Source organism: Ipomoea triloba, chromosome 12 (genome assembly GCF_003576645.1).
Source record: "Ipomoea triloba cultivar NCNSP0323 chromosome 12, ASM357664v1".
NCBI classification, from domain to species: domain Eukaryota; kingdom Viridiplantae; phylum Streptophyta; class Magnoliopsida; order Solanales; family Convolvulaceae; genus Ipomoea; species Ipomoea triloba.
In genome coordinates, this window is record NC_044927.1 from 21,261,305 (window position 1) to 21,273,886 (window position 12,582).

The 12,582-nt window shown below is 38.0% G+C and overlaps 4 protein-coding genes across 4 annotated transcripts; 3 read left to right on the plus strand and 1 right to left on the minus strand.

Moving 5' to 3' along the window:
• Window positions 1-58: 58 nt before the first annotated feature.
• Window positions 59-923, plus strand: LOC115999154 (disease resistance response protein 206-like). Its single transcript, XM_031238945.1, has one exon. The coding sequence runs from the start codon at window positions 114-116 to the stop codon at window positions 696-698; it is 585 nt and encodes a 194-aa protein (XP_031094805.1). The 5' UTR covers window positions 59-113; the 3' UTR covers window positions 699-923.
• Window positions 924-1,243: 320 nt separating this feature from the next.
• Window positions 1,244-4,263, minus strand: LOC115999522 (pentatricopeptide repeat-containing protein At3g18110, chloroplastic-like). Its single transcript, XM_031239368.1, has 4 exons — window positions 4,157-4,263; window positions 3,735-3,858; window positions 2,727-3,336; window positions 1,244-1,577 (listed from the first exon to the last, which is right to left on the minus strand). Exons 1-3 carry the CDS (start codon window positions 4,261-4,263, stop codon window positions 2,986-2,988), a joined length of 582 nt encoding a protein of 193 aa, XP_031095228.1. The 3' UTR covers window positions 1,244-1,577; window positions 2,727-2,985.
• A 628-nt stretch (window positions 4,264-4,891) lies between these two features.
• LOC115999155 lies at window positions 4,892-5,958 on the plus strand. Its single transcript, XM_031238946.1, has 2 exons — window positions 4,892-5,511; window positions 5,817-5,958. The coding sequence occupies exons 1-2, from the start codon at window positions 5,082-5,084 to the stop codon at window positions 5,852-5,854; spliced, it is 468 nt and encodes a 155-aa protein (XP_031094806.1). The 5' UTR covers window positions 4,892-5,081; the 3' UTR covers window positions 5,855-5,958.
• A 5,747-nt stretch (window positions 5,959-11,705) lies between these two features.
• LOC116000503 lies at window positions 11,706-12,306 on the plus strand. The gene has a single exon (XM_031240592.1). It carries the CDS (start codon window positions 11,707-11,709, stop codon window positions 12,301-12,303), a length of 597 nt encoding a protein of 198 aa, XP_031096452.1. The 5' UTR covers window position 11,706; the 3' UTR covers window positions 12,304-12,306.
• The last annotated feature ends 276 nt before the right edge of the window (window positions 12,307-12,582 follow it).

Below are 12,582 nucleotides of genomic sequence, written 5' to 3' on the forward strand. Positions count from 1 at the left end.
TAAGGACCACTTATATACCACTTAAATATTCAACCCCAACAAAACATAACATCTATATAAAGACACAACATCCGAACATCAACTAACAAACCTCATCAAACATTCAACAAAATATGATGGCATCAACACAATTCTTCATTTTCTCCCTTCTCTTCCTCTTCCTTGCCCACTCCATTAATGCTTCCCCACACAGGAGGCATCACCATTCTTTGAGGGCTAAAACTCCATGCAAAACCCTATCCTTCTACTTCCACGATATAATTTTCAACGGCCATAATTCCCACAATGCCACTGCAGCCATTGTGGGGTCACCGGCCTGGGGCAACCGCACAATCTTGGCGGGCCAAAACCACTTCGGAAACATGGTCGTGTTTGACGACCCTATTACCTTGGACAACAACCTGCATTCGACGCCTGTGGGGCGGGCCCAAGGCTTCTATCTCTACGACAAGAAGGAGATCTTCACGGCGTGGCTAGGGTTTTCCTTCGTCTTCAACTCAACTGAACATAGAGGAAGCATTAACTTCGCAGGAGCTGACCCTTTGATGAATAAGACTAGGGACATTTCGGTCATTGGCGGCACTGGGGATTTCTTCATGACCAGAGGAATGGCCACTTTGAGCACTGATGCTTTTGAGGGTGAAGTTTACTTCAGACTTCGCGTTGATATTAAGTTGTACGAGTGTTGGGAATACTGAGGAATTCAAGTTGTATTATAGTACTTGACATCGTTGTTTAAAACGAAGAAGAGGGAGGAAGAATTGAAAGAAAAACACGTTAACAATTTTCTGTCTTGGAACTATGATTTCTACAATTTTTCATATAATTGTAATTGCTTGTTTCTTTGTTCTTGGTTTGCTATATGTGTATTTTGGTTTTACTTATTATTTTTACTTAATGAAGTCTTAACATTTTCATGGTTAGTGTTAGTTTAATTTTTCTTAATTTTTTTGGATTACTGGGAAAACGAAGGGGGAGCACACTCAACCTGTAATACACCCTTGTAGCTTGGTGTTTTAACTCAAAAGAAAATATTCCAAAAACAATCTCCATTTTTTTTTTTAGTTTGATAGTCAATTCCTGTCTTTGCCAAAAGATATAGAAAACAGAATTTGTTAGATGGGAAGGAAACATTTGTTATAAATGGAAAGGAGAGCTTGCTCAAACTACTGTAATACACCCTTGTAGCTTGCTGTTTTTAAATTTTACTCAAAAGAATAACTGAATAAGAAAATACAGAGTATTCCAAAAACAATGCTCCATAATTCTTTTACTAAATTTGATAGTACAATCCCTGTCCTTGCCAAAAGACAGAAAACTGAACTTGTTAGCTCAATTTAGAAGTAGAAATAGGTTAGCACCTATTCTGCAGTAAAAGCAAGGAAAATTACAATGCTGAACTTCACAATGTGAAATAATAGCGTAGGCACATTTGCAAGAGTCAGAAACATCAGAGGGGAAAATAAGAGAATGCCAACCCACACATAATATCTAATACTTACAAGATCCCGACGATCCCGTTCATTGTTTAATACTTGTAGCCACCGCAAACTCAAATGATATTTTGTTGAGCCACCCTGAGGTTTTTCACATTTAAAAACCAAATGAGTTTTGAGCTCAAAAGTGGAAGAAACACTGATTAAGAAGTTCAAGAAAAAAAAAATGGCATGTGTTTCTCTTCCTTAGTGAATAGTGTAGACAGCAGTCTCAAATTTGGTATGAATAGATCCAATAACTATAATGGAGCGATATTATAGAATTAATCTGAAGATATATTATAAAGTCCATTGAAATTACTTCAACTCATAGATATTATAGATTAGACTTACTACCAGAAGTACTCCATATTACTTACTTGTCCAAGCAAAGAAGCAATACAGGCACCAATGTGTACAAGAGGGCCTAATAGTTGAAAATAATCGTACCAGATAAATTACAGAGAAACTCATTTGGAGAGAAAAAATTACCTAATGTGAAAGAATGCTGTCATAGGATACACAATCAAAAAGTAAGAAGTGAAAGCTTGACTTCTATGTTGTCCCAAAAAAAAAAAAAAGAGTACGCATGGATAGATACCAGTCTAAACTCAAACCAATTTTTAGAAGAAAAATTATTTTCCAAAAATAAATACTCACCTGATTAAATTATATAGTATATATAGCTAAATTTAATTCTTTTCAGAAGTATACTCTAGTTCTCTTACTACTAAGACAAGAACACCATTAAATTTCTATTTATTACAGAGCATAAAGATCTTCCATTTACAAGTATGCACTCCTAATCAAGGTATTCGCAACTAGATTATACATCAACCCAGAAGAAGCGCTTGTTCTTGAATACAAAAGAGGAGATTTTGATAGTTGAAAAATTTGTTTGGTCTTTGAAACTTACTCCTTTCTCTAACCTACAGTCTGCCTGCTGATTATGCCATGTTTCAAATGAACGATGTTAAAAACCATATTGTTTTGCAGATTTCCCATTTCAACACACACAAACTAAAGTCACAGGGTAACTTGAAGAATCATGGTCTCATAATTTCACATGTTGCAGAAAGAAGAGTTGTCAATCTATGAATCAAGCCTCAATTCTATATATCCCCCACGGCCTATGAATATGTAGACTAGTTTAATCTATCCAATCAAGTTATTGTGCAGTGTATTATCTATATAGTCTCATATCTTCTCTCTTTCCTTCATATTATTCTACTTCTAGCTTTATAGCTTTACCTTACTGGCGGGTGGTGGCTAATGATAGCAGGCTTAAGTGTTACATTTCCAGAGCTTAGAGCTATAGGAGTTGCAAGTAACTATTCTGCTTCATTATGCAAATGGATTATGCAGGGTGGGACTAAATCGCTGCAGCAAAAGCGGTTGTCCTCCCAAGCAGGAATAGACACCACTGGCTCTCTGACAGCATTTCCCAGACATACTGAACTGAGATGTGTTTTATTCTCCAGTAAGCAATCAAGACTCCACCATGTGATGTTCATGGATGAGTTCTCCTAAGAAGCCTTTTCTTCCTAAAGTCTGTGATTTTCTTCTTTCTCATTATCCCAGTTGTAGACTTCGCTAATTTTCCTTTTCGCCCTTCAATGTCTGCTTTAATAACTCTCTCTCTCTCTCTTTTCTCATCTGGCAGTAAAGCAAGCCTTGAAAACTTCTTAGGGGGTACCAACCCAAGCCGCTCAGTTATGTCCTTATATGCTGGAACAAGTCCACGTCTTACAAAACATCCTTCAATAAGGTACATCGAATTTGTCTCAGACAGAGTAGTTCTATTTTTCAACTCAAGATCCAAACAAAATGGTGAGTCCTTCAGCCACATCCGTAAGAATATTCAAGGTGTTGATATCCAAAGAATGGTTAGACAACATTAAACAAATCTAGAAACATAACTATAGTAAAGATCCCATATATTTAACACACCTTGTCAAGTTTAGAAGATAAAATTGCAAAGAGTAACTAATAAAGGTCACATCCGGTGAGAGACACTCCTACATCAAGTATATTCTGGGAAAGCATTACCAAATAAGATCAACAAATTTTGAGTTAGTCCACCAAGTACACTTCCAGGTTTCGATGTACTTTACACTTTCAAAATTCAAAACTAAGTTACATATGCAGTGTAACTAAACAATCTAAACTCACATGCTCTGCTAAAAATTAGTTGAGCTGAGGAAATACAATTTGGAAACACAATTTTTTTATGAGCTTATTAATTATCTTATTCAATCACAGAACTAAGAACTTCAAAAGAGGAAACTTTACCTGCATGTGATCAAGCCATAAAGTTAGACCAACCAAAGCAGCTCCAGCAGATAGCTTTCTAAAATCAGCCCCCCAATCCCTGCCAGCCACCCTACAGAAATATGACCATCAATGAAAGACGTAAACTGAATTCAAAAGCAGAATAGAATATGTTAGAACCCTAAGCCCGTTTGTCAATAGGCCCGTTAGGTTATTTACTATTCATGTATAAATAGTGGCAGTATGTACAGTTCTATACAATGAGAAATATATGAATATACTTTATTCTCTTGAGAGCCTAAACCCTAATCTCTTTCGCTGCCGCCGTCACTGCCGGAGTTCAGCCACCCCGCGTCTGTTTTTCGCGTTCCACCGTCTGCCTCGTGGGTCTTTCTCCAAAACGACACCACAGGCCCCATCGGAACGCCGTCGCGAGTCTTCGGCTCCAAACCCGGTCGCCGTCCGCCGCCGCACGCGCCGCCACCGCCGCCGGGAAGTTGATCAGTTTCCCGGCCATATCTCCGTCACCCGGTCTCCGATCAGGACGCCGTGACCACCACTGGAATCGTCTCGAGAAGACGCACCTATCCGTGTTGTCGGGAGTCGTCGGTCACCACCGCCGGTCGCCGCCGTCAGTTTCCGGCCACCACCACCGTCAGCCCGCCGTTTCTCCGGCCACCGCCAGCTTGTGTGGAGTCTGAATATCTCAGTGTGTATTTGGCATAACAGTTGGTGTAGTTGAGCTTGTGTGGACTGTGGAGTAAGGATATTTCAGTGTGTATTTGGGCATAACATTTGGTGTATTCCAGTTTGAGGTTAAGTCCTTTTTTTGTGGATATATATATATATTCCATCTTCTTCGTTATGGCATCTTCTTCACTTAATCTTATCTCCTTTACCACTATTACTATGGATAAATTGATTTGGGGGTGCGAATTATGCATCTTGGACTACTTCTGTTAGACTTTGGTTCAAAGGTCAGGGTATGCTTAACCATTTAGAAAAGGTGGATGACATTCTTGAAAAGAAAGATGAATGGGAGAAGGTAGATGCCTTATTATGTAATATGTTATGGCAGTCAATTGATCTTAAACTCCATAATATTTACAAGACATATGAGACTTGTTATGAGGTTTGGAATAAAAGCAAATTCTTTATACACCAATGATGTACAGACACTCTATTCACTGGTCATGAATATCCTTAATCATCGTAGAACTATTGATATGAGTATGCCTGAGTATTTAGGTCGGATTGAAGCATTACAACAAGAATACCATAATCTTATGCCAGAAGGATGTTGATGATCACATTAAACAATGTGACAAGTTTTTTATGGTACTTGCTCTGGCTGGCCTTCGTCCCGACCTTGCTCATGTTCGTGATCAAATTTCGACTAGTCCTACTGTACTCACCTTGAATGAGACTGCTAGACTGCTCAAAGTTGCATCTGCTCCTTCCGTTGAGGCTATTCGAGATTTTTCGGTTTTGGTCTCTCGAGCTGCAAAAAATGAGCTGTCTGGACATACTAGTAACAATGGTGGTCGTCGTGGTACCCGTCCGCGATGTGAGTATTGTAACAAGGTGGGACACACCAAGGGTCGCTGCTGGAAATTACATGGCAAACCTCCACGTTCTGTCAATATGGTGCAGACCACTGGTTCAGAGACTCAGGCTCATAGTAGTTTCACCCCAAGTGACTATGAAGAGTACCTCCAGTTTAAAGCCTCCCGAGATGTCACTCCCACACCTCCTCCTAATCCTGGTACCTCCTCACTTGTTTGTCTCTCTCACACTAGTACTCCTAATACTTGGATACTGGACTCAGGTGCCTTAGATCACACTTGTTTGTCTAATGTTTCTAAGTCTAAAGCTTTACCCATGATTACTTTAGCTAATGGTCATCAAACACCAGTTGTTGGTGTTGGCCAGGCTTCACCTATGCCATCTTTTCCTTTAGAGTCTGTGTTATATGTACCCAATAGTCTTTTCAACCTTATTTCTGTGAGTAAAACCACATGTACCCTTAACTGCTCTATAACCTTTTGTGCTGATTCGGTTGTTGTGCAGGATCGCAGTATGGGGAAGGTGATTGGTACCGGGCTTGAGTCATAGGGTCTCTATTACATGCGAGGAGGTGTTGCTACCAGTGCATCCACGGATTCCCCTATGCTTATCCATAGTCATCTTGGTCATCCGAGTCTCTCCAAACTTCAACGGATGGTTCCAGGTCTTTCTATTGAGTCTTTAGATTGCGAGTTGATAAGTGCAAAAGATGTCATCTTTATAAGGTTGTTATCGGATCGTCTAGTGCACAATTCGTAGCTTTTGTGTTTGATTTGTCCCTTTATTGCGTTAGAATGCTTCATATTGCCATTGGACCCCGTTCCACACTTGGTTAATCATTTTGTAGGTAAAAAGATGGGCAAAAAGGCAGAAAATGGCTAGATTTCGAAGAGGGATTCACGAGTCGAAGTTGGAGTGCGAAATACACCATGGACGCCTAGTGGACGCCCAGTGGACGCCCCAGTGGACGCGCGTCCAACGCGCGTCCACCATGCGTCCACCCTTGCGTCCAACTTTTCGCTCTCTGATTCTCGCACAGCAGAACAGCAGTCTGCTGTGGACGCGCAGTGGACGCGCGCGTCCAGCACGCGTCCACCAAGCAGCTCTCTGAAGTTGAAGTCTGTGCAGCAGAAACGCAGCAGAAACGCAGTGGACGCGCAGTGGACGCCCCAGTGGACGCGCGTCCAGCGTGCGTCCACCCGTGCGTCCAACGCGGAAAATTGGCGGTTGGGCGAGATTTAAAAGGGGAATTGAGCCATTTTTCAGGGGATCCATCACATTTTCATTTTAGATCTCTTTAGAATATTTCTCTCTCTAGGATTAGCCTAGAGAGATCTCCCCCAATTCACTCCACATCCCCAATTCACTCCACATTCCCAATTCACTCCACATTGCAATTCTTAGTTTAGATTAGAATTAGAGAAGAATTCCATTGTTGCAAGATTGTGATCTACATTCAAGTTCAAGATTAAAGTTCAATTTCAAGTTCAAGTTCAAATTCAAAGTTCAATTCCTAGCTAAGTCTTCCTTTTAATTTCTTGTCATTACTTTTGCCTTTTGCTATTTCAATTTCAAGTATGATTAGATAGATCTTTGTGGATTTGGATTGAGCAATGTTTTATGGATGTTCTTGAGCTTTGAATTGATTAATTAGGTTTTGCAATTGCTTTGACTATGAGTTTGATTGTGTGAATGGTGATCTTCGTTGACTCTTGTGTGGGAATGATCAACCTATATGAGAGATGTTTGGAGAAGGAGTCTCACCTACGAGAGTAGGGATACTCCTTAGCCTAGCCTAGCACGTTTCCTTCCCACCTTTGAGAAAAGGGGGATTGGAAGGCAAATAGCACACCATGTGTTCGATAATTTGCCTCACCTAGCCTAGTTGCCATGAGAATGGGACTATGGACTAGATGATAGGCCAATGACCACGAGAGTGGCGTTGGCATAGTTGTCTTGCCTCATTTTCATTATCTAAGTGTTGCTAGCCTAGTATCTTAGGAAATCAAGGATACCTATATGAGTTGCAATATCCAAATCCTCCTTTCCACTTAATTGTTTCCTTTGTGTGTTCCTTATTTTCCTTATGTTTCATGCACCTTTCTTACCTATGTTTGGGTTAGCTTTCAAACACTAAACACTCTTGTGCTTAATCCGCTTACCGCTTGAATTCCCTCCTTGCCATCCTTTGAGAACGATACTCGGGAACTTCTTCCCGTTTTACCACCTATTACTTTCCATCCACCGCGAAAACTACACCCATCACGAGTCGTGTCACCTTGGAAAGCAATCCCGTAAGTCCTTTCCAATGAGAGTCAATAATCGGGTTGTGTCCCTTTTTTGATTTAGTGCATACAGATGTTTGGGGCGCTTATCGAGTCAGTTCTACTTTAGGTTTCCATTATTTTGTAACCTTTATGGATGATTATTCAAGGTGTACTTGGGTTTTCCTTATGAAAAATCATTCTGAGTTGTTCCATATTTTTCAGAATTTTTGCAATGAAATACAAACCCAATTTGGTATACTCATTCGTGTTTTACGTAGTGACAATGCCAAAGAGTATCTTGCTGACCCCTTTCAATCCTATATGAAATCTCGGGATATGTTACACCAAAAGTCATGTGTTTACACACCTCAGTAGAATGGGGTTGCTGAGAGGAAAAATAGGCATTTGGTAGAAATTGCTCGTACTATGCTATTTCATTTTCATGTCCCTTCCCATTTTTGGGCTGATGCTATTCTTACTGCATGTTATTTGATCAATTGCATGCCATCCTCTGTTCTAAACAACCTTACTCCATATTCCATTGCGTTTCCTTCTATTGATCTTTTTCCTCTTCCTCATCGGGTGTTTGGGTGTGTTTGTTTTGTTCATGACATAACACTTGGGCGATCAAAGATGGATCCTAAAGCTGTCAAGTGTGTGTTCTTAGGCTATTCCCAACTACAAAAGGGTTATAGGTGTTATTCTCCATCACTCAAGAGGCACTTTGTGTCTGCAGATGTCACATTTATTGAGTCATTCCCTTTTTTTCAGCCTTCTCCAAAAGACACTGTTTCAGAAGTCCTCCACATTCCTTACCTTGGTCCTCTTCCTCTTACCCAAAGTACTGATCCTCCACCTGCTCCTAACCGCCCTCCTCAGGTTTATCAACGACGTCCTCGCCCTACAACTACTGAGGCTCCTGTTAACTCACCCGTGCCATATGATCCTCCTGCTGCGGTTCTACCACTTCCACTGGAATCTGTCACTGACCTCACTGAGGTGATGATCGAGTTTCATGTAACCCAAGCGTGTTATTGCCAAAAATCCCGTTTCACGTAATAAATGTTCAGTACGGTCATTGGAAACAACGTGTCTACATGCCGCACTTGCATAATGCGCACAAGACAATAGACTATTGTACTCTCGATTGGCCCACACCGAGTCTGATCGGTGATGCACTTGAAAAGTCAACAAACTTAAATCAATGGGCCCTAGATGTAAATAACGTCTACTCATAAATCTTCAACGTATGAAAGCAACACTATAGGAAAATATACTATAACTTCTGGTGGTCCTTTGAAATTTTATATGATTGTATTCGGTATGGAGCAAATTTTATTTATAAGCAGTTGATGATGGAATTTTGTGAAGCTTTTTTGAGGAAATTCTACTGAGTCCACGGATTAAGTTATGGGGACTGACCAGTACATAATCAAATGTACATTTTTAATGTACTAAATGTACATTATTTTTGTATTGAATGTACATTATTTGTATACTATAAAAATAATGTACATTCAGTACACAAATAATGTGCATCCCCTGAATATAATGTACATTATTTTTATACTGAATGTACATTATTTTTATATTGAATGTGCATTATTTAATAGTATGGTCCACACAGCTGTGTGGACCATGGTCCACACAATAATGATTAATTGAGTACCAGGTCAACCCAATATGCTCGAACAATACATAGCTGAATGAAAAAGTTGAATGAAGTAACCCAAACATGGAAGCCCATCTTGATTTTTAGTACAAGTTCATTTTTAGTGTACTATATATTAATGGATCGGATTAGAAGTTAGGTGTACCTAGTAAATTTGTAGTCGGACATGTATATGGTTAATTGCACGTGTGAAAAGCGGCAGTTATTCATTAAGTGTGAATCGTTATCTCCCTTAATAGCGGTTTAGTGGCGAATCGTTATTTCCCTTAATAGCGGAGGTTTGATTACCGACGGTTATGGCCATTATAATTCTTGTAATTATGTAGCATTAATGAAGGTGTTTAATTAGTCATGACAAGTGTATAAATACCCCTCTGGGGACACCATGTAATGAGTTCAGCGATTCTTTTAAAAATAGTACTCTTTCATTCTTAGTCTTTTGGCTTTCTAAGTCTGTTGAACCAAATGAACCCTGAGCAAAACACCTAAAGAACTTGTAGGCTTTTATGTCGATAATAATATGTAAATGTTAATTAGATCATTATCTTACATAGCTACATTTAAAACTCATTATTAAAAATGTCAATGTAGGACAATAGAACATCATGACACACTTGACACATTGAAAAGATGTCAAGGCTACAACAATGCTATAATTAATTTGGCAAATCTAGAAAATGAAGAAGTTTAAAAAATAGCCACCATTGTTGCATTCATTGATATTGTATATAAAATACTTATTATGCATTCATTAAATATATTAGAATTAATTTAAATTTACAATTCAATATTTCATCATCTACTCAACTTGTTTAGATTAAAGTCAAAATCAACATCAATTTTGACAACAAAACACTTAGTATATAAGATATAGCTACTGTTTTAAAAATGTTTTTGTATTCATATACTTTGAATTACATATTTAAATAAACAAATTCAACATTTAATTATCTATGTATGAACTTCTCCTATATAATCTTGCATTGATATACTTTGAAATACTTATTTAAATATAAACATTGGGTAGCCTATTCGCGCAGCAATGCGCATATAAAACTAATTTGTTAAAACAAGGGTCATATAAAACTCTCTTTTAGTCACAAAAATACAATTAGATTAATGAACTAAAGTCACAAGTAATTAAATTATTAAATACTTAAAAACTGTGTAATTTTTCTAATTTTTAAATTTCATATATCTAATTAAGCCGCTACCCGAAGCTCAAAGGACACCTTTGGGTGGAAGATGTCTTGTACAAAAAAAAACTACAGTGAGGTAAAGCAACATAACTTGTTCATAGATGATTGGAAATCAAGAAGGTCAATAAATAACGGAGAGTCAAACTTAGAACTTTGTAATTATCAAATCAATACGTGTAACGAACTCGATTAAGGTTGGTCCCTATTATTTTTATCCGTTTACCTAATTAAATGCGTTTTCAAATAAGTTACAATAAAAAGCCAAAAGTGTTATGAAATAAAACGAAAATAGTGAATGTCCAAGCAAGGATTCGAGCTCTTGACCTCTTGTTCATATGTTGGGAGTCCATCCATTAAACTGCATACACTATCACTATTGATGTTATGTCTATGTGTATATAACTGCTTACTGGGAGTCTTGAGCAACAATTCAATCAGCTAAACAACAAAATTAGGTGGAGCCTACAGGATTCGAACACGGGAATTCAGGAGAGGCTTAACTTTTAGGCTTCAGACTTATCCAACTAGACTGGCACAATTATGTGTTTATTACTGTACATTTAATATTTGTTTATTCATTTCTGAACACTATAAATACCCCCCCTTAACTCTGTAATTTTTACACTAGAATCATCACTCATCAAATATCATTAGCTTCTTCTTTCTTTGCTCTCGGCTTTCTTATTATTATTACTATAAATATTTATATTATTAGTATTAATATTATTATTTCATAATACGTTATCAGCACGAGGACTCGGGTTCAACCATCACTTAGGTAATATTTCTTTACATATTTTATTTTATACTACGTAATATTTTATATTTTATATAATATTACCAATATGTCAAACCTTACAAATCTTGAATTTGTGGGACTTGATATATCTGGAAAAAATTACCTGTCATGGGTATTAGATGTTGAAATGCATCTAAATGCAAAGGGTCTCGGTGAAACTATTAAAGAAAATAATGATGCCTCGATTCAATATCGAGCAAAGGCAATGATTTTCATTCGCCATCACCTTGACCAAGGGTTGAAAGATGAATATCTTACTGTGAAAGAACCCTCTGAACTCTGGAAAAATTTGAAAGAAAGATATGACCACCAAAGGACAGTAATTCTCCCAAAAGCCCGTTATGATTGGCTTCACTTGCGTTTGCAAGATTTTAAAACTGTGAGCGAATATAATTCTGCTATGTTTAAAATAAGCTCTCAGTTGTTGTTATGTGGGGAGAAAATCACTTATGATGATATGCTTGAAAAAACCTTCTCTACTTTTCATGCATCGAATATGGTGCTACAACAGCAATATAGAGAGAAGGGTTTTACTAAATATTCCCAGTTGATTTCATGTCTTCTGGTGGCTGAACAAAATAATGAGCTGTTGTTAAAAAACCACGAAGCACGTCCTACTGGCTCAATCCCATTCCCCGAGGTGAATAGTGTGTCTAATAATAATAATGCTAAGGGCCATGGCCGTGGCCATAGCCGTAGACGGGGAAATGGAAGATATCGTGGTTATAATCCTGGTAGTGGACAAAATCGTCGCGGTGGTTACAATTCCAAGAATAAAAATTACCATCGAAAAGGGGAAAGTAGTGGTGCAAAACATGATAAGGACAAACGTGAAAATTATTCCAAACGTACTGAAAGCATATGTTATCGTTGTGGCATGACTGGCCATTGGGAGCGCGTTTGTCATACATCAAAGCACTTTGTGGACCTCTATCAGGCATCCCTGAAAGGAAAAGCAAATATAGAGTCCAACAATGTTTTTATGGAAGACGATTTTGTTGACACACAGTTGGATGTTGAAGATTATCTTGGGCCAGTTGAAAATCTAAATTAATGTTTCAAGCTTGTTGTTTAAGATCGTTAAGATCTTTTTGTTAATATTTCTAAGCTTGCATGTTTAAGATCGTTTAGATCTTTCTGTTGTACTTTTGTTGTACTGCTTTTGTAATATATCTAATAAAATCTATCTCTTTGCTTGAAGAAATGAATACATCATCACTTGTGGTTAAATCCAAGGCAAATGAAGAAGATGTATGTATTGTGGATTGTGCAACTACACATACAATTCTTAAAAATGCAAAATATTTTTGCCTGTTGAAAAGAAATGAGGCAT

Coding starts and splice junctions, on each gene's coding strand:
- LOC115999154 (XM_031238945.1), top strand. CDS start 114: ATGATGGCATCAACACAATTCTTCATTTTCTCCCTTCTCTTCCTCTTC.
- LOC115999522 (XM_031239368.1), bottom strand. CDS start 4,263: ATGGCCGGGAAACTGATCAACTTCCCGGCGGCGGTGGCGGCGCGTGCG. Junction 3,859..4,156: donor ACGGCGTTCCGATGGGGCCT/GTGGTGTCGTTT, acceptor ATATTTCTGTAG/GGTGGCTGGCAGGGATTGGG. Junction 3,337..3,734: donor TTTTGAAGTTCTTAGTTCTG/TGATTGAATAAG, acceptor TCAACACCTTGA/ATATTCTTACGGATGTGGCT.
- LOC115999155 (XM_031238946.1), top strand. CDS start 5,082: ATGGTACTTGCTCTGGCTGGCCTTCGTCCCGACCTTGCTCATGTTCGT. Junction 5,512..5,816: donor CACACCTCCTCCTAATCCTG/GTACCTCCTCAC, acceptor GTTGTTGTGCAG/GATCGCAGTATGGGGAAGGT.
- LOC116000503 (XM_031240592.1), top strand. CDS start 11,707: ATGCTTGAAAAAACCTTCTCTACTTTTCATGCATCGAATATGGTGCTA.